The sequence below is a fragment of the Phocoena sinus genome, chromosome 1 (genome assembly GCF_008692025.1).
Source record: "Phocoena sinus isolate mPhoSin1 chromosome 1, mPhoSin1.pri, whole genome shotgun sequence".
NCBI lineage: Eukaryota > Metazoa > Chordata > Mammalia > Artiodactyla > Phocoenidae > Phocoena > Phocoena sinus.
This window is the reverse complement of record NC_045763.1, coordinates 180,944,670-180,966,427: the sequence shown is the minus strand read 5'-3', so window position 1 is coordinate 180,966,427 and position 21,758 is coordinate 180,944,670. Positions and strand designations below refer to the sequence as shown.

Genomic DNA, 21,758 nt, shown 5'->3' with positions numbered 1-21,758 from the left:
GAGGGTAAAATTAAATCTCAGACCCAACAGTTATGGCAACAAAGATGAGATGCTGACAGAGACACAGCTTTCTGGAAGAAGAATGTCAAGGGCCCTTCAGGATGGGTTCAGGGACAGAGCAGGACTCTCTGGCCTCTCCCCCAAGTGATGGGTGAGACAGGAAAGCAGGGGACCTGCACCATCCTACCTAAGATTGAGCAACAGTGGGTAGCATTAAAATAAGCAGCCCCAAATGATGCCCTGGTGGTTGCCAGATCTCCCTGGGCAGGTGGAGGAAGGGATGCTGTCCTGGCAACAGGCAGCAAGCCCCACAGCTCCAGCTGAGTGGCAGCAGGTGTGTGCTGCTGAGTCAAGGAGAATTGGAAGCTGAAATAGATTCTGTCAACAATGAGGACCTTGCTATTCAGTACAGAACCTCAGATAGACCAAAATGTTATAGATTGGTTTGGATGAGTCACAAGCAGTCACATGAAACTGAAACTGAATGATGCAAAAACGTACTGTGTGGTGTGGACCTGCTGTCTCCCTGCATGACCCTTGGTACCTCCCTCCCCCTGTAACATGACTTCAGCTGCTTTAAGGACAAATATCCCTGTCCACACAGGACCTTGAGTCACTGTCTCACCAAGAGGTGGAGCTGCTCCTGCCTGGTGAGCCTCCTTTGACAGGGCAGAGGGCAGGGCGTGCAAAGGGCAGAAACGAAGGGGCCTCCCAGCCCAGGGGCTCACCAGACATCAGGAGACCCTGGGGAGGGAGTAGCTCTGGCGCTTGGACTCCATTCCTGGAGTAAGGACCAAACTGGGTGAACAGCTTTCCGGCAACCCTCCACCCTCTTCCTCAAGGGCAAACCTCCCCCCACCTAGCACTCCTGCACTCCCAGCTGGGAGACTGTGTGGGTTTTTTGGTGGTTGTTGCTTTATCTCCTAAGTCACCATGGGTTACAGTCCTTAGTCTGTGTTCCTGAGATAAAAATGGCATCCAAATTCAATGCATGGAGTTTGGATGGGGCTGGTAGAGGGAAAGGATAAAGTGACCTTATGGGTAGGAACCCTGGGCTGAATCGATGCACAGCTGTGGCTTCCACATCCACACATATAATGGAAATAATGGGTTCTATGCCTGCACTTCCCCAATCCAGAAGTGTCAGAGGGGTTTCTCCCATTTAGGGTTTGCCACATGTATTGTCCCCTCCAGGCTGGTGCAATAGAAACAATGTAGAATCTGAGGAGGAGAAAGGAGTATCAGAGCTTTAGATGCTGGGGAATTGATAGAGGCTGTTTCTCTGTATAATATACCTGGTCTAATCCAATTACACCCCTCTGAAAACAGACACACACAAAGGCAGCTACTAATCTCTGTTGCAACTGACTGCACCTGATTCATGGCAACCTGCAACTCCCGGACATGACAGACCCGTTTTCGAATGGTCAACCTGGACTGCAGTGCAAATATGGAGAGGACCTTCAGGCCTTGTTGGTCAAACGCGAATGATATATTCAAGATCACGGCTGATTTGGTCTTAGCAGCATTTTGGTTTTACATGAAAATGTGGCAGCTATTCCTTTGGGGAAAAAAAAACTATTCCCCATTCAACTACTTTGAATATAACCACTTACTCAATGGGGCCCTCTATCCACAGAGATTAGGATCCTCTTATGCCTGGGCCTGATCAGACCAAGTTAAAGGCTGATGGTGTTCAGGGGAAAGCATTGGTCATCCATGCCCCAACAACTGCAGAAAGCTGATTGAGATAAGGTCTGGTCAGCACAATGGCCTGAATGGAAAGCTGGTCCTCCTTGCCTTAGACAACAGTCCTATGGACCAGGCATTTTATGTTTTAACTAGTTCTTGGGCTACAGTTAATGATCTGCCACTTGGAAGACCACAGGCTGGCCGGTTAAAGATCCTCCTCTTCAGGGCCTTCAATTGTGGAAGTAAATTTCAAATGCCCATCGGACAGTCTGGTCCAGTCACACGGATCACCAGGGGAAGGGCCCATTGTCTGATGAGGCTAAATCAAGATGCTCATCAAGCCTGAACCACCCAGATCACTGCTATCACCGCCTGGATCCATTCCTGTACCAGACAAAACAATAGGTCAACCATCAGGGAAGACATGACTGTGATCTAGAAGGACCACTCTGTGCCAGACTCTGACTCCTGCCACAGTCGGTCCAATAGTCCAGCAGTGAAGGAGGTCACATTCCACAGAGGAGCATTTTCCTCTCTCCTCTTAGAAAATCGACTAGTGGATCTCTGACTCTCCCTGGGGACTGCCATTGGCACCTTGTCACTAGAGATACATTTTCAGATTATGTTGTTGCTGTTCCATTCTGATCAGCTGACTCTAGTTTTCAGCTTTCCAGGCCTTCTGCAATCTGACAGTAGCATTTTTTTTCTTATAAAGGCCCCCAACAATGGACGGATAGTCAAGATAAACAAAGAACATTCCACACGCCTTTATTCTCTGATAAGGCTGCTGGCACCACTAAGAGGTGGCACAGACTTTTAAAAATTTTCATTGAAGTATATTTGATTTTTTTTCCTTACTCAAAAGCCTTATGTCTTCTGCCAGCATCCATGAAGCAGTAACATACTAAGTTAAGAACTTGTAAGTAGGATAAAATCAAATCTCAGATCCAATAGATTTAGTGGACAGAATATGAGGTGGTTCTTCTCTGAGTGAAATTAGAAACCTGATAATAACTGAGGGTAACAAAGAGGGAGGAGGTAATGGAAGTTTGAAAAAGAGAAAGTATAAAAAGGTCATCTTGGGAAGTAGACCTCGAAAAGAAGTGTTCTCTAAGGGCTAGGAGTCTCCTGGAAATTTGTGATCATAAATATCAAGTGATATTCATCAGTTAAGTGTGTGAGTTGTGAGTTTTTCTCCAGCCACACTCAAATTGTTTGTAGGTGTGCAGAAGATGAAGTTTAATCTTACGTGTACTTTTGCCAGGTAAGTACAATGGAGAGAGACAGGATCTGGGGAGCTGAGGTTATACGCAAGGAAATAGTTGCAGTATTAGACTGAAGTCTTAGCTGAGACAGAGGGTGAGGCAATGAATAAAAACTTGGTTGGAACAACTGACTAGGTGCAATGAAAAAGTGTTGGCATGTAAGTGAACTGGAGAAATGGAGGTTATGGTCAGAGAATAGAACGATGGAAAATGAGGTTTTTAGTGAGTTATTGGTGACAATAAGGTCTACATTGTGACCACAGAAGTGGGCAGAAGTTGCCGGGTGGCAACTTGGAAATAACTAAGGTCATTTGGAATATAACGAGGTCAAATGACTGGGAAATAAGGTTTGCAGGGATATTCCATATGGGTGTCTCCAAGAATGATAAGAAAGTAAGATACTAAAATCTTCAATGACTAAAGTGAAGGTTCCAGGGGGTGGGAGGAGGATTGTAATAAGGAGAAGCAGTAGGTGCCATCGTATATGAAGACATATGCTTCCAAATGAGTTGGGGATTTGAATGAAGAGGGAGGAGCAGTTGCTTAGAGGTAGAAATAAAGTGAAAAGGACATTGAGTTGACTTTGGGGACCAGTCGAACATGGGATTTGGGAGAATAAAAAACAACTGCCATTTGAGAGGGCTGCAGAAGAATAGTACCCTGAGAATATAGCTAGATTGTAGCTAAAGCATGTAGGTGAAAGAAATGTGTGAAAAAGAGGTTGAGGAGAGTGATAATTGAGTTTATAATAAATTTTGAGATCTTTAGCATAGAGTGAGACGTTCAGAAAAGGATGGGAAATCAGGTGAAATTAGGCAATGGCCAGAGCATTTTGGCATCAGAGACTAGGGCCTGATGGGCCGGAATGAAGAGACCTGGGGTGCTGGGACATCTGTGAGTGATGGAGGTAAGCTGACTGGTAAGTCACGGTGAGACCATTCCTGACGGACTTCAGAGGAAGTTATAGTCAGCTCTGATTTCAGCCTTTTCAAGAATAGCTGCTTGAGTGCTGACTAGGAAGAGGTGAAGAGGACCACTGCGGAAGGAGGGGTGGTTTTTACCAAGAGCAGGTATAACAAAACCTTTCATGGGAAAAAGAGATGCAACCCTTTAGTCAGAGATTTGGTTGATCTAAGGTTTTGGATGCTTTCCTGAGGCCTGGGACCTGAGCTGCTCAGGGTTGGAGTAAAGCTCCAGACAAATGTGTATGTGGAGGTGGTCAGGGAGGCAGATGGGGTGGGGGGAGAAGGGTGTTTCTGAAGAGTCTTCCGTGTTAATGTCAGAAGACAATGTTCTGAATAAACAACCCCAGCAGTGGACTTTGGTAAAAGCCATAACCTTTGATTTGGTCAGCTGGCGGTCACTAATGTTGCTCTTTCTAAAGATTAGCATGCTTAAAGAAACTCTGGGGGATCTTGAACAGCAAGAAGCAGAACGGGGTTTCCAGATGGCCATCCTCACAAGCAGCAAACACGCAGCTGGCCTGGTTATATGCAGGCTTGCCGTGTGGGCTCCTGTAAGCACAATTCCTAGTATCTTCAACCTCTTCTCTGAACATTTGTTTCAAGTCCTTGTTCTAACAATACCTGGCTATTACTAGAGAATGGTACTTCCCTTACAGGTCTAAGAAATGGTGGAGGCCCACATCTCTCACACAAAAACAGAATCCAGATTGCAAGGACAGCGCCTGTGGCATGACGATGTGGATTATTGAGAATTTAATTATGAATTTCCTGGTGAAGGATTTGCAGTGGTTTTATTCTTTAGCTTTAGAAAACTGTTTTCTCTTTCAAATACACGTTGGCCAGAATCCTTGATGTGGAGAACTGACATCTGTCTGCTGATTATCCATTTGAGAGCTTTGCCTTAGCTTGTTTGACGGTAAGTCAACAAAATAATGCTAACCTAATAAAGCAGCCACAGCCCGTGAAGCCGCTGTTCCCTGTCTCTGTCCTGATGGTCTCACAGACATGTCCATCTCTGGATCTGATCTGCATTTGATCTTCCAAATCTTGACTGTTAAATTTCCGTATTAGATATAACATCTTTTTTGATAGTAAGTAGTAAGCATAATGAACATGATTTTCAAAATCAATCTATGTATAAGGAGGTGACACACCTTTCTTAATTGTTGTAGCTAAGAGAGCAGAATCAAAAGTAGTACAAGCAGGAATGTGCTCATATGTACTAAAAAGAGTTCCGTTTATAGACGTTAATATTCATCATAAAAGCAAAGGTAAATGAATTGGATTAATCTATTGAAAATATCAATATTAATAAATGCCTTATTAAGTAAATAAGGATGGAAGCAAAGTTGGCTCTTCTAGGGTTACAGCTTTATATGTGTATCTAATATCTGTTCAAGTTATTTAAGATCTGTACTCTCAAACTTGAAATTGTAAGTAAGGAAAAAAGTGCATCTCTAAGAACAGCGAGCCAAAAACAACAAATGAACAAATTCTATGGAAGATTTCTCTGTAGGCAGGAGATGCTGACTGCCCCATATGCTTGCTTCATTGCTTCACGAATACAGGAAGCTTTCAATGTCACATGTTCGGCCCTATGTGCCTATTTTAGTTGGATTTAGGCAGAATGACAGGATTTAACTTTTAAGGAAAAGTGAACACTTCATTTTTAACAACATTGTGCTTGAGGCAGATGAACCTGAGAACGAGAGATCCCATGAACAGTCACTTTGCCAGGTGGCACTCATCAGGGTGTTTACTGTTGAGAACCCCTCTATTTCTGCCTGAGGTTTGAAGCCAGGACATCACAGGATCCCCTGCTGCACCGCTCAGTTCTTCCCATGCACAGAGCAGATGGGTGAAGCAGAATAAAATCCCCACCTCAGAGGCAACAAGGAAGCACTCCAGAGACCAGCAATGGTGTTGCTCTTTGCTGGAGTAAATGCTAATTGGAGTTGGTGAGTGAAAGTTAGAGCTGAAAATTGGACTTGGCTTATAAGCAGTTGGGAAACTTGTTAAAGGTATTATCACTCTCACATTTTGATAAACAGAAACAAAATGTTCACATTAAAAACATGAGTCAATTGTTTCCAATTTAACTTGGTTAGAACACGATGCTTCAAGGGTAAGCACACAGGTCATGAGATCCTTTCTTAATTTTTAGAAGCAACATGATCATTTGTATTAAAAAACTACCGAGTCATTTGGATTCTCATAATTTCCACTAAATTCTATCTGGCAAAATAGCATAAATAGGTCCTCTTTCCTGATTTCTCTGACTGTACCTTTTTATGGCTTCACTGTGACAGTTATCATACCGTCTTCTTTCTTGTGCATCTTTTTCCTCCCGCTCTTTCACTTTCCTTTGGGAAGAAACCATGTATTTTCATCATTATATCCCTAGAACTGAGTCCAGTACCCCAAAGTGAAAAGTTAAAACATGATAGAAAGAAGCAGCCAACATTCCTTCTAGTAGCGGTCAAGGATGGTCATACAAAATAAAGATAATTTACAGCTTTGGACTGGACTGGACTGAACAGTGTTTTTCAACTACAGGCCTTCTCCAATTATAGAATTATTTAGTTTACCATTAAAATTATGTGAATATGTGGGTTTTAAGTAAATGCACAGACTTTAAATCAAGTGTTTATGCACCATTCTCATTTCAAGTTGAACATTGCAGCTATAGGCACAAACTGGCTATGGCAGTATGTGAGGATATTTTGCCAAAGAATATTTTTTAATGATTTTGAGATTATTAGAGAAGAGTAACCATTATTGCATCTAGGCTCATGAGTTTCCAAGTTTCAGTTCTGATCATTAAAATACCTAAATGGATCTTCAGACTTTTCTCAATCATCTTATCAAATAATACTTCTGGTTTCTGTGGGCTCAACTTGCCTTACCCGTTGAAAGTCCCAGAAGAAACCCTGGTAAAAGCTGGTCCCCCTTCAGAGGGGCTTGGTTTCTCTCATTAGGATTCTCTGCCCCCTTTTACCCATGTTTTTACTATTTCCCATTTTCCATGGCTTTAAGCTCTCTTTATTTCTCTCTCTCTCTGAGTACTGTCTTCAGGGACCCTCAGTTAATTTCTACTCTGGTATATTTCACTTTTACATTATAAAAAAGCTAAAAAATTGCATTCAATATCCAACCAAAACCATTTTTAATTTGGAACATAACTGTACATGTAGTAAAGAGCAACAAATACATCCTTAATTATAATTTAAAAAATGGAAGTGTTTGTAGCTATATTTAACAACTCTAATGGTTTCTTTGAATGGAGCTCTGTCATTAAATGTATTATTCACAATTATATTTTTCATCATGATGGAAATTTATTTTAATATAACAAGTGATAGAACTGCAAATATGTATAGCTTGCAAAAGAGTAAACTGTGTCATTTATATCCTCAGCAGAGAACAGTGAGAGCCCTGGTGGCACCAGATATACCAAGCAGACTAAACTAACACTGCCACAATTCTGAAATCTACCTGATTATTAGACCTACATAGCCCACAAAAGTGGGTTATGACCTGTTTGCCCAAAATAAAAAGGTGACTGCCCACTAAAATTTTAAAAATTCAAATAAGACTAACAGTTTCCTAGCATAACATCCAAAATGTCCTGGATACGACTGAAAAGTCACCCATCATACCAAGAATCAGGAAAACCACAACTTGAGTGAGAAAAGAAAATGAACTGATGTCATCAACTCAACCTGAGCTGGATCAGATTTTAGAATTATCTGACAAAGATTTAAAGTAACCATCATAAAATGATTTAATAAGCAATTACAAATTCTCTTGAGATAAAAAGGAAAGGTAGATAAAAGGAAAAGTAGAAATAAAAGGAAAAATAGAAATTATCAGCAAGGAATTAGATGCTACAAAAAATGGAAATTATAAAACTGGAAAATAAAATAGGAGAAATAATCAATTCTCTGGATGGGTACAATAGTAGAGAGGAGATGAAAGAGGAAGAGAATAAAATTAGTGAATTTGAAGACAGATCAATAGAATTTACCCATTCTAAACAAAGGAGAGAAAAACAAATGAACAGAACCTCAGGAATCTGTGGGAAAATAGCAAAAGACACAAAACTTATATTACAGAGCTGCAGGAGAAGAAAAAGAGTAGGGCTGAAAGAGCATTCAAAGAAAAACTTGGCTAAAGAGATCCTAAATTTGGCAAAAGACATAAATCCACAGATTTGAAAAGCTCAGTGAATTCCAAATAGGAAAAACCCAAATAAATTGACACCAAGACACATCATAAATAAAATTCCGAAAACTAAAGACAGAGTTGAAGGTGTTATCACTACCACACTTTTTCTCTACAAGTAGCCAGAGAAAGGCTGCCAATTTCAATGATAGCAGATTTCTCACTTGAAACCATGGAGTGCAGAAGGAAGTGATGTAGAATTTTTCAAATGCTGAAAGAAAAGAATTGTCAACCATGAATTCTATATTCAACAAACTACACTTCAGGAACAAATGGGCAATAAAGACTTTCTCATATAAAGGAAAACCAAAAGAATTGTCACTAGCACATCTATTCTTTTTTTTTTTTTAAGATTTTTTGTTTTGATGTGGACTATTTTTAAAGTCTTTATTGAATTTGTTACAATGTTGTTTCTGCTGTATGTCTTGGTTTTTTGGCCCTGAGGCATGTGGGATCTTAGCTCCCAACCAGGGATTGAAACTGCACCCCCTGCATTGGAAGGTGAAGTCTTAACCATTGGATTGCCAGGGAAGTCCCAGCATACCTACTCTTAAAGGAAGGCTAAAGGAAGTTCTTTAAACAGAATGTAAACAGTAGAATAAGAATCTTGAGGCAAAAGGCAGAAAGGAAGAACAATGGAGAGGGCAGGTAAATATAATAGAACACTCTTCTCTGCATGAGTTTTCTAAATCATATGTAATGATTAAAATAAGAATTATAATACCATCTTATCCTCAAGACAATGATATTTTAAAGTGGGGAAGACAAAGGGACCTAAGTGGAAATAAAGTTTTCCTCCACTTCACCCAAAATTGTAACATGTTAATACCAATAGGCTATGATAAATTACATGTGTATATTGTAATACCCAGAACAACCACTATGAAAACTACACAATACAGCTGAAAATACTATAAATAAATCAAGATGAAATCCTAAAAAAATGGTCAAGTAACCCACAGAAAGATAAGAGAAACAAAGAAATCAAACAGAAAACATAATAAAATGGCAGAGTTCACCCCTAATAAATCAATAATTACTTCAAGGTAAATGGTCTAAATATATCAATTAAAAGGCAGAGATTGACAGCATAATTTTGAAAAAGCATGATCCAATAATATGCTTTTTAATACACCATTTAGAAGAAACTCACTTCAAGTTCAATAAGTAAGTTGAAAGTATAAGGATGGAAAAAGGCATACCATGCAAATGTTAATTTTTTTAAAAGGCAGGAACATGATTATTTATGTAGAAAATATGAGAGAATTGACAAAAAATCTCCTGGAACTAATAAATGATTATAGCAAGGTTGCAGAGTACAAGGTTAGTATAATATACAAAAGTCAATTGCTTTTCTACATAACAGCAATGAACAAGTAGAATTTGAAATTAACAACACAACACCATTTACATTGGCACCCCCAAAACGAAATACTTAAGTATAAATCTAACAAAATATGTATAAGATTGATATGAGTAAAACTACAAAGCCCTGGTGAAAGATATCAAAGAACTAAATAAATGGAGAGATATCCCACGTTCATGGATAGGAAGACTCAATATTGTCAAGGTGTCAGTTTTTCCCAATGAGATCTCAGCCAAAATCCCAGCAAGTTGTTACATAGATATCAACAAACTGATCCTAAAGTTTACATGGAGAGGCAAAGGCCCAGAATAGCCAACACAATATTGAAGGAGAAGAACACAGTTGGAGGACTGACACTACCCAACTTCAAGACTTCAAGACAGTAATCAAGACACTGTGGTACAGGCAAAGAACAGACAAATAGATAAATAGAACAGAATAGAGAACCCAGAAACAGATTCATGTAAATATAGACAACTGATCATCGACAAAGGAGCAGAGGCAATTCAATGGAACAAAAAGACAGTCTTTTCAATAAACGGTGGTGGCCACAAGCAGAAAAATGAAACTAGAAACAGACCTTACTCCCTTCACAAAAATTAACACAAAAGGGGTCACAGACCTAAATACAAAAAGAAACACCTACAAAACACCTAGAAGATAACATGGGAGAAAACCTCTTGATAGGTAACCTTGGGTAAGTTGACTTTTTAGATACAGCACTGAAGGCATGATCCATGAAAGGAATAATTGGTAAACGTCACTAAAATTTAAAACTTCTGCTTTGCCAAAGAAAATGTCAAAAGAATGAGAAGACAAAGTGGATAACTGTTCATGAAGCCCATTTTCTTTTTATTTTAGGTACACCACAAAACTAGATTTCCCAGTCTCTGCTGCAGTTAAATGTGGTCCTAAAACTAAATTTGACCAATGGCATGTGAGTAGAAGACATAGTCACCACTTTTAGGGCCATAAAAAACTTTCTAGATGCCACACTCCATTGTCTTTCCTCCACCAGTTGCTTGTTGCAATAGAGCATGGTAAACTTGGAAACCATGTTTTGAAGATGGAAAAAAAAGAGAGGAACCTGTGACCCTGAATCACTATTTGAAGGACAGTTGATTACGAGAACCCATTTTTGGAATTCACACGAGTGGAAAATAAGCAATTTCATTAAGCCATACTTGGGGCAGCCCAGGACTTCTTAACTCATATAGTCATTCTTGGCTGCTCTTCAGAAATTAAGGCCAACACACTTCCCTGGAACATTTCACTGCCTCTCCTGTTTGGATCTGCAGATTCTTTGGTCAACCATGTTCTTTTATCTGATAAGACAACATTAGCAATGGCCTCTGACTTTGATAGAATCTCTTCTTTATAACCCTAAACCCAATAAAAAATTTTAGAACTCCCTTACCTTGTTCCAAGAGGGATTTAAAGTAGCTGACAAAAATACTTACACTATACCAGGATCAAACAATTCAGAAAAAATAACAAAAAAAAAAAGGCAAATGTAAGAAACAGAAACAGGAAATTTAAATAATCTCAGAGGTAGGGTAAATACAGAAATATATTCCAGAAAAACATATATGCTTGTAGAACCCACTTTTACCTATAAGATTTCTGGTATCTTACATTGTTGGGAAATGTGATGTACTACAAGATTTATTTCATGCTTTTTTTCATTTATCAAGATTTATTTGCACACATTTACTAAGGGAAAAAGCATGCAAGCTAGAAGCTATTCAGGAAAAACAATACTTATACTGATGTTGACACTGGAGAGGCTTTTCCCCTGTGTGTTTTTCATAGAGGTGACAGTGAATAAGGAAATCTTCTTCAGCAACCTTACAGCAAACACTGCCATCAAATAAATAGACCCCCTCCCCCTTTTTTCTTATTCCTTATTTTCTTTTCTCAGAAATCCCCGATAGCAGCTGAAATATTTTCCTCAGATATCACTGGATCTATTGAGAAAAGAATAAGATAGAAATCTAGGTTGTAATTAGTTTTCTCAGTGGTATTCTTGCAATTGCAGGTAACTTGCTACTCATTACCAAATACGGGACTGTCTCCAAACTTCTGAAAATTTTCAGAAATGGGAGCAGACATAAACACAACTGTTCATTGGAAAACATACGTGCACATTTCCTCTGCGTTTTAGAGTAAGAATGCTGTAGAACAAGTTAGAGTCATTTAAATTTGATATAGGGAACAACTTTAGCTATAGAATAGTTGATTACTTGAGACTAGATAATTTTTCTGTGTAAATGTAAGTATGTTAACTTATTTAAGCAAATTTGAATAACATAAAATGTAACATCATTATAAAATATAATGACATAAAAATTCCAACATTTTCTGTTTATAAGGTGAAGAATTTGAGTCAGCTTCTAATTCCCAGGATAATGTATACAGGTATTTCCCCTTTCGTACACCTCTTCTATCCCTATTTTTAACATTTTCCTCATGATCTGAGGAATTAGGATATGTGACATGAGGTATTTTTCAGGCCCACAAGGGGGACCCTTTGCACCACAGCAACAGAGGTTATATGGCACAGATCTCACTGCTCATCCACAATTTGGTTGAATGCGTGATCTGCCATCAAACGCTAGAAAGTCAAGGCATCTCCCCAGCCCTGGGCCTCACCTGTGAGTCCAGGTGGACAGATGCAGATGTAACCTGAGGCTTCGGGGTGGCCGGATAGAGACAGCAGCTGGGCAAGACGCCCATGCCCTTCCCCTGAAGACAGCTCCACGCATTCCCCATCAGACTGGCAGGGGCTACTACTGCATTCATCGATGTCGGTCTCACACTGGGCCCCCGTGTATCCTGCAGGATAAACGTTCAGAGAAGCTGCTGAGTCAAAGCCCCTCAACCATTGAGTATGTGCCTGACCGGCGGCTGGCCACTGTGCTGGCACCAGTTAACAAGGTGCTGGCCCTCCCTCAAGGAGCTGGCAAAGGATCTGGTAAGGGAGGCTTCCACGAACATGAGTAATAGTAACAATGGAGTCACTCCTATAATATCGATCAATGCTTTTAATAAAGATTGGATGAACAAGGAACTTCTGGATAACCTTGATCTAACCTGGACATTTTAACTAGACTCCAATTCCTCAAATATTCCAATTGTTTGAATGTTAAGCAAGGAAAAAAAATGACATATTTTTCCAGAGAATAGCTGTAAAGTCAGCAGGATCTACATAGCCAACCCTAAATTCTTCTCTTAAAACTCAAAGTAAAGGTAAATAGTTGCTTCTTAACACTCAGTGAGACAATAAAATAGTGATTTGTATTTGAATGGATTTAGCTGGGTCATTTTGTTAGGGACAAGAATAAAAACAATAAAACATGAATGATTTAGTACTTTATAAAACATTTTAATATTAAATATTAAAGAAAGTCCCTATCAGAACTATTCCTCTGGTTTTACATACATATGCCCTGTTAAAACTATATATGTATATATTTATTGTGTGTGTGTTAACATAACTGGAACTGTACTGCACGCATCCTTCTGCAACTTGCTTTTTGAACTCCCTTGCACGGTCTATCCACGTTAAATTTACAATCCAGAGTTGTAAAAGTTATAAATCAAATCATGGTATTTCTTTACTTTAAAACCATTCAATGGCTTCCCTCTTCACACAGAATAAAATTTAAAATCCTTAAGCTGACCGGCCCTTTATTATCTGGCCCTAATCCCATCTCTGCATTCCTGTCCCTAGAATGTTTTCTACCCCAGGGTCTTCATAACATTGTTCCCTCTCCAGAAAACCCTTCTCCAAGACTGTGCTTGGATAACTCTAAGCTTTCAGGCTCCACCTCTTATTACGTTCTCTTTTCCTCATGGTCAGATCTAAGTAAGGTCCTTTTTTCTTTCATATACCCAATTCTTTCCTTTCATTGTCTTACAATGATTGCTATTATGTACTTACTTTTATAGTTATCTTTTAAAATTTATTTACATATATAGCTTTCATTTGTTGATGTATTTGATAGCTTTCTCCCTCAACAGACTGTAAGCTTCACAAAAGCAGGGACTGTTTTTTTATTCTCCACTCCAAGACAGAGCAACACCTGAGTAGTAGGCCTTCAATCAATGTCTGAATGAGATTCAGATAGTTCTAATCAACAATTTAGATGATAATCCTAGCTTAGCAGATAAACTAGAGAATTGATGAACTCGTAATAAGCAGATAATGAGAAGATGATGTAATCGCTTAATTTGTCATTTTAATGAAAACCTGAATGGGGACCTATGTCAGATCGTAAGCACAACATAAATTCTGTTGCTCAACAATATAATACTTTTGTCACATTTGACCCCTGGGGCCTTTGTCAGTGGTCTGAAGAAGAAACTTAGAGTCGAAAAGGAAACTAAAAGCACATGTCAGATCAAGGTCCCACAATCCTTGGTAGTGACCCTACCCCAGAACCCTCAGTCTTTTATGCCTGAATGTCTACTTTTTAAGTGCTTCTATTTCATACTTACGGATCTACAAATATTCACTAAATAATGGTTGTCACAAAGCCATTATAAAAACTTGTGCTATAGTTGATTTACTAAAGAAAGTTCTGACTATTTTCAATTTTCTTCTCATTCTAAGTTTGAAGACTCACACACAGGCCAGGTTAAGAAGTAATTTAGAACCTTCATAAGTCCTTTCTGGCTTTCCAGCTCATGCATTGTCTTATTCTTATCCTGAACATTAGGAAGGTTCTGATTTATAGTCTTACCAGTCCTGTCCCCACCACTTGGGCCCTGTGGGGCTGTGCTGTACCCTTTAACCATGTATATAAATAGATTCCTCCAATCAAGGCTACATTCAATAGATTTAACAAGTTTTCCTGTAAAACTCTGTACAAAGAAACGATATGATGCTGAGTCAAGACCCCAGGGTTCTTAAATTATGTTTTTTTTAAAAAAACAAACCCAATCTTTTCTGGGTAACAGGAAAACTTTCAAGATAGGCATTGTAATTAATTACTCTTGAAATGAGGACCCTGGGCAATTCCAGCAGTGGATTCTTGCCATCATGCTCAGTGGCAGTGGTCTCGTGATCCAAAGGAATGGTCTCCTTTTCTTAGATATGGAGTAGCTTGTAGCATTAAATCTTCTCTTTCTATATAACTGTGAGAATTGGGTACAAAGACATTCTGAGTTTTCTCTTTAGGCAAAATCACCGTCCATCCAGCGACCCAAGAAACTCAGAAGTAGAACTGTCCTAAATCGGTGTCCCTTTCTCAATCCCCACATCATCTCTACCTCCTAAAGTGCTCTCATGGCCATCCATCCCCTCATCTCCACCCTCACCACTATGGTCTTTGTTCTGGCCAGTTGGCTTATCTCTTATTTAAACTATTGCAGAACTCTCACCAGGTTCCCTGCCTTTAGCCTTATCTCTCTCAATCACCTTTCACTAAAGCCAGAGAGCTCTTTTTAAATTAACAGGTCAGATTCTGTCACTTCTCTGCCCTGTAGTTTGCAGGGCACACAAACAGCATTATGACCCAGCTTCAGTCACATCTTGCTCCCCAGCCCCATCTCTCCACCCTCAGCCCTGTGTAGTCCATCATTTTAAGCAACCACTCCAAGTTCCACAATTAGACATGCTCTCTTCCACGTGTGCCTGCTGCCCTTTCTTCTTTCCCTCTTCTTTCTCTTCCTCTCTTCTATCCTTAAATAAGTAATGAGCTGCTATGTGCTGGCCATAGGGTCTAGAATGGCCAGTCTCCTAATCTTAGTATCTAGTTGACATTTATCGAGTGCTCCCTATGGTCTAGGCTGAGCTGGGAGCTCCTTCTATATTGCTGGAATTGTCTCCACAACAACGCTATGAGGTGGATATTATCATCCTCATCTCTGCTTTCTCTATCGATGAGGGCACTGAGGCTCAGAGTGGTAACATGGCCAAAGTCACACGGCTGGTGGGTACAATTCTGGGATATGCTTAGTGATCTTTCAAGTTTTCTAAAATGGTGCCTCCTTGGTCAAGCCATCCCTGAACTTCTTCTCTCCTTAATCCCTTTTACAGAATTTATTAGAGCTTCTTATTGTACCCCAAATTGTACTGTACACATTTTTTTCACACTGTATCCCAGATGGAATTTAAGCTCCTTGGAAGGAGGAGCCATGTCTTTCTGATTGCCAGATTCCTCATATGAGGAATCATGGCACTGAAATCCATGTGGCTTGAATGTATGGAACACATGCTGGTCTTTTTTTTTTTAATAAATTGTTATTGGAGTATAATTGCTTCACAATACCATGTTAGTTTCTGTGCCCTAAAGGCTTTGTATTGGAGCCAGGCAGTTAAGAGGAGCTGCCTACAAAAAGACCAGGACTGGCTTTGCTGTGCAACCTACTGGTCTTTTTTTAGGCAGCTCCTCTTAACTGCCTGGCTCCATTACAAAGCCTTTAAGGCACAGAAACCATCTCGCATACACAATTTCCACCTCCTGGTGTAGAGCTTGGTGTGTAGTAATACACAGTTGCCTTTTCTTTGAGTACCTAATATGTGCCAGGCTCTATTTTTATAATTTTACCCCTCACAACAACACTACAAGTAGTTTTTTTGTTTATCCTTCATTTGTGGATGAGAAATTTAAGAATTAAGAGGTAACTCACCCTAGTTTACTTGGTTAACAAATGGTGGACTTGTCCTGCTCCCAAGCTGTCTGCTCCATGCCCTGCTTAGGGACTGAGGTCCTGCCCAGAGTGTTGATTGAGTGTTGAGTGTCGGTTGATGACAAGAATGTGGAATAACATGTTTTGGAAGAAATTCAGTATTACAGGGGGCCTGTTGATTCAAGTGTTACATACTGTTTCCTACTGACCAGAGCCAATGACCAAAGGATAAAAATATACCCTATTCGTTATCTGGAAGTGGGGAGACACATGAGATACATAGATTTCTGAGCCACAGAAGAATTCCAAACTTCCTTTTATACTTTTATGTTTGCGTTGTTTTTACCTACAAAATGCATTTAACCAAAGCGTGTTACACGTGCCTCAGGCAATGAGATGTCTTTCCATCAGAAGCTGCTACTGACAGGACTGACCCTGGTCTCCATGCCTCCTCCCCGGCCACAGGGTCATCCTTTCCTCAGACAGTAATGTGAGTGGGGAGGAGGGGGCAGATGACCAGCAAGCTTGCAACAGCTAGATTTTAAATAATCATAAATTTATCAGTGTTTTCCAATGGATCAAAAAAGAAGAGAGGGGCTTCCCTGGTGGCGCAGTGGTTGAGAGTCCGCCTGCCGGTGCAGGTGACGTGGGTTCGTGCCCTGGTCCGGGAGGATCCCACATGCCGCGGAGCGGCTGGGCCCATAAGCCATGGCCGCTGAGCCTGCACATCCGGAGCCTGTGCTCCGCAACGGGAGAGGCCACAACAGTGAGAGGCCCGCATACCGCAAAAAAAAAAAAAAAAAAAAAAAAAAAAAGAAAGAAAGAAGAGAGATGAAATGCTCTTTCATTTCTAGCAATAAAATCCTAGTAAGAATTAGGTTAAAATATGTCAAGCAGGTTCATTGCCAAAATTAACATCAATATTTATGGGTGGCCTGTTGATTCAAGTATCACATACTGTTTCCTCCTGATTCTGCTATCACCTCTACACTCAAGTCTAATTATCTTTTAAGTATAATTTTTAGTTATGGTTTATGTGTTGTGTAACTTGTATTGTCTTTTATATTATAAAGGGCTAGGAGAATACACCCATTTCTGGAATATCATCCTATACCCTTTATGGGTACCATTATGATCACACTGACTCCATGAATTATAATACAAGCACTTAGGATTTTAATAGTGATTCATGGGTTTTAATATATTCTAGGTGTCAAGGAAAACATCTTGGAGGAAAAGGAAGCATCTTCCAGTGAAGTTTACTCCACAAAGACCATGCTGAAATCGACTCTTCCACTGACTTTTTTTCCTCTGTGTTTCTTCCAGAAGATTCTGATGATTAGGCAGCTTGGTAACCTACTTCAGACAATGTATAGTGTAGCAGTAGATATGTTTGAGCACTGAAGAATACAATTAAATTAAACAATGATAACTAGAAGAAAGAGTTGGTTTTAAACCTTTAGAAAGAAGAATTTTTAGTTTCTATTTGCTATAAGTGATTTGTTTCTATTCTAAGCAAAAAAAAAAAAAAAATGGTGGAAGATATTTTGTCACTTACCAGGCCAGCAGTGACAAGTGTAATTGTCAGCACTGTCCTCACATGTAGCATTATTGTGACAGGGTTTTGACCAACATGGAGGCATCAAAGTCTCACAATGTGTCCCTGTGAATCCACTACCCATGCAGTTACAGCTGTACCTGGAGAGTAAAATGAAATTGTCACATCAACTCTTGGTCATATTAAGATCAAATATTGTTATCCTGTCTCTTCACTTGTCCATCAACCCCAGACCCATGGCATGGTTTTAATACTTATCAAAAACCTTGAGGAATCATCTCTATAAGCCTGAAAGCATTATGTGCTTCCATATTAATAGCTTTTTATCTTTAAAATTTTACAGTACAGTTTTCAATCAAAATTATTTGGAAACCATGATTGTATAGTTCAATTTCCTCACCCATAAATTGAAGGTAATAGTACCTTTGTGACAGAGTTGTTGGCCTAATTAAATGTGCATATAAAGAATGGAAATGGCATGCCAAAGGGCAGAAAATACGGAATAAAACTACTGAATAGTACCAAATAAAGTTGTTAATATTGTGAAGCAGTAGAGACTGATTTATATCATCAAGGCACTTTTTTATATAGAGAGCCCAGAAAAGAAGTCCCTTATGAAAAATGAAACAATAAATTATGAAAAAAATAGGAAAAATTCTCATTATATAAATTTTGACATATGTTTTCTTATTTTCAGAGTACAAGAATATTTTAGTCTTGCTATTTGTAATCATTCACTGATTAAGTGGGATTATCTGACAGACCTAAAATACAAATCTGTTGGGGAGAACTGTTCACTTTATCATAATAGGCTTTCAATTTAGACGGTCTCTCCTTGAGGATCTAGTATCACAAAAACATGGGCTTACACACTCAGCTTAGATAAAATGAGTGTCTGGGGGGAGGGATACCTAGTATTGTATAAAGAGTAACAGTCCTGTTCACCACGGCTGTGTGTCTATTTACCACCAACACAGATATTAAGATTTCACTAAGGAAACTTAAATATTAGCAAATATAAGTGACTATAATTTTTACACATAATTTTGCTAGCTAGAAATCCTCTATTCACTATTCCATTTACTTGATTAAAAATACCTACTACAAATCTACTATGTGTAAGACATTGGAGGCAAGAGCCCTGTGGTCACGGCTGGCTAGTGGACCTCAAGTCACGGAATCAGTCTCCATTTGAATCTTCCTTTGTCTGCAAGAACCTTTCATGGGGTAGAGTTTCTGACTTTCCCACGCTCCTCATAGCAAATGTGTTAATTTTTTGCTGTGGGAAAATAAAGTTAGGCTGTAATTGCTGACCTTGCAATGATCTCAAAAATTAGGTCATAAGAGAGATGTGGATACAACAGAAAAATTATTCATGGCACGCATTCAGGTAAAGAGAGGAAAGCTGGCAGGTTCAGCCTTGCTCTGTTTGCATTTCCATAGACATTACAAGCGTTGTGTGCCTTCTGTTCTGATGCTTTCTGGAAACAGTGAAGCATGGCTGGGAGAGCATCCTCCTTTTGTCTGGAGCGCTTGTGTGGAAACTGCCTTTCTGATCTATGTGTTGCCCAGTTACCTGTCTCCAGGCCTGAGGATTCATGCCACTGGAGAATCATTTGGGTGTAACTGAAAGTCACAGGCAAGACGTGGAGAATGGTTATAGTTTACAAAAAAAAAAATGGTCTACCACTTTGCTCTATTTAAAATCACATTATTTTCCTGGGTATATATGAAGTACACGTGCCTTTTATTGCTGCCCTTTTGTCTGATTCACTTTAAAATTCAGATTTGGGATATATTATCTTATTTATTAAATAAAGGAAAGTTCGATTCTAGGCCTCCTTTTTCAAAGAGTTAACTGTGTGAATTTATGGGGGGATGGGGGGGTCACCTAACTTCCCCGAACTTTAGACTCCTTATTGTAAAGGGGGAGCTTTAGTGCCCATCTTGCCGTCCACTGAGCCACTGAAGGATCTGTCAAGGCAATATTAAATGTTAATGCTGTTAAAACTTAAGTGTTTAATAACTCAATGCTTGTGGTTTAAATAAGTATTAGAAAGTTCTTTCAAAAATATTTATATGAATTCAACTACCATTACCCAAATTTATTATATGTATCATATTAAGGTGTAATTTATTGTTTTGTTTTTGTTTTTACTGAAAAGCCAATGATAGACTCTAACTTGGAACAGAATTACATGGCTACTTCTCATCATTCTGCTGTCTTCAAAGTATTCACTCAATTCTCCAAACACCTAGAAATTCAAGATATAATTAATTTAATATCAACACCCTTTCCAACACTGTTTATATAAAATTCCTAACGGATTTATTTTTCACCACTTGATTTATATGCTTGTTATTTTATAAATACAATCTTATATTCACATATAGAATAATCTCTAGCTTTGTTTTTGCATCTACAAAAGATATGGAAGGTAGATTCCATTTGTTTCATGGATTTGGAAGGCTGGCGCTTTTCTGTAACAGAACCAGTTCAAAACTATTACAAGAATTACTTAGAAAATGCTCCCTCTTGAGACAGATGGCGTCCAAAGGTTGCATTATTTTAATAAAATGTGAATGTCACAACTTTTTTATATTTAAAGTATAAAAAGCAATCTGCACATTTTAAGCCAAGGATGTGAGATCTCCAAATTCACCAGAATGACTGGTGCAATAGCTTCTGGTCAGTGAGTTCGCTCCAAGCCAATGACCCAAATGTAGGAGAAAATGTACCTGTTGGCTCCATCCACGCACAGCCCTCCATGGAGACACGGCCCACTGGCACACTCATCAGTGCTGAGCTCACAGCCAGCACCCAGGAAGCCAGGGGCACAGTCACAGAAATGGGCCTCCACAGCATCCTGACAGGTTGCACCACTGAGGCAGGGCTGGGATCGACATTCATCAACTTCCAATTCACAGTTTACACCTTTTAAAAAAGTCGGCACAGAAAAGAAAGGCAAAGTTTTAGCAAAGCGTTAATATTTTCGCTCTTTGGCAATGCTTTATTTAGCAAGGCTCTTGTGAAACATGATGTTGCCCCAAATAATTTTCCTCCTTAATTGTAATTGATATTTAACTTTTGTTAAATTGTAACTTTCTGGCATGCTCGTGGGACGTTCACAAAGCAGAGCAGCTGTCACTTACAAAAAATTATTGCATACAACAGCTCGTGGCTTTTTGGTCCGAGGACACAAATCATTCTTAGGACAAAGTAATTGTTTACTGTACTTCTGTTGGAAGCCTGAAGGGGACCGGCCAATGTCTTTAGATTATTTTTAATAGGAGTCATATTGAACAGTGGGTAAAAGCTCAGACTCCAAAGCCAAATGGCCTGGGTTGGGATCTTGGCACAGCCTCTTTTAGCTGTGTGACCTTGGGAAAGTTCCTTAACCTTTCCTTACCTCAGTTTCTTCACCTGAAAAATGGGACCAATAGTTGTAATTACCCCATAGGATAATTATTACAATTACAATGTGTTCTAAAATGTTTATGATAGTACCTGGTGTATACAGTTTGCTAGAGAAAAAAAAAAGTACTTGTTCTTTCCACAAAATTTATTGTACAAATATGATGTGCAATTCTTTCCTTAAGTGCCCCTTTTGCACAGAAATATTTACATTTTCTATAGTGCTGTAAAATGCTGCTTTTAAATAGAAAATCAATTTGACTTAAACTCGTTGTAATTAGTGGTATTATTAGAAGCTACTTCATTTTAAGGTAACATTACATTTAAAAAAAATCTGTATTTACCCCCTTGCCCAAATAGTAGGTGAAGATTATTTTCTAAGCAAACCAAGTTTAAGATTTACAAAAATGGTCACACTGAGATAGCAAACTACTGAATCTACTACTGAATCTGCCAAAACAGTATCTGATACACAATCAAATTTTCCCATAGGTTTTAAAAGACACAAAAGGGGGTCTACCTATATTTGTCAATCTTTATTCCTGTGCCTATGACCCAGGGTAATAAGTTATTAAAATGATATTGAGGAGTTTTCAAATAACTCAGAGGTTTTTAGTAGTTTGATTGATACTGTGCA

At 39.1% G+C, this 21,758-nt stretch overlaps 1 protein-coding gene across 2 annotated transcripts in view; it reads right to left on the bottom strand.

The window, feature by feature from the left end:
• Positions 1–21,758, bottom strand: part of CRB1 (crumbs cell polarity complex component 1) — a 256,838-nt gene that overhangs the window by 102,318 nt on the left and 132,762 nt on the right. For both annotated transcript variants that reach the window (XM_032613001.1, XM_032613006.1), the window contains exons 3-5: positions 20,446–20,641; positions 17,707–17,846; positions 12,165–12,347 (exon numbers count right to left, since the gene is read on the bottom strand). In XM_032613001.1, coding sequence (XP_032468892.1) covers positions 12,165–12,347; positions 17,707–17,846; positions 20,446–20,641 — 519 coding nt within the window. The remainder of the gene's footprint in view (positions 1–12,164; positions 12,348–17,706; positions 17,847–20,445; positions 20,642–21,758) is intronic.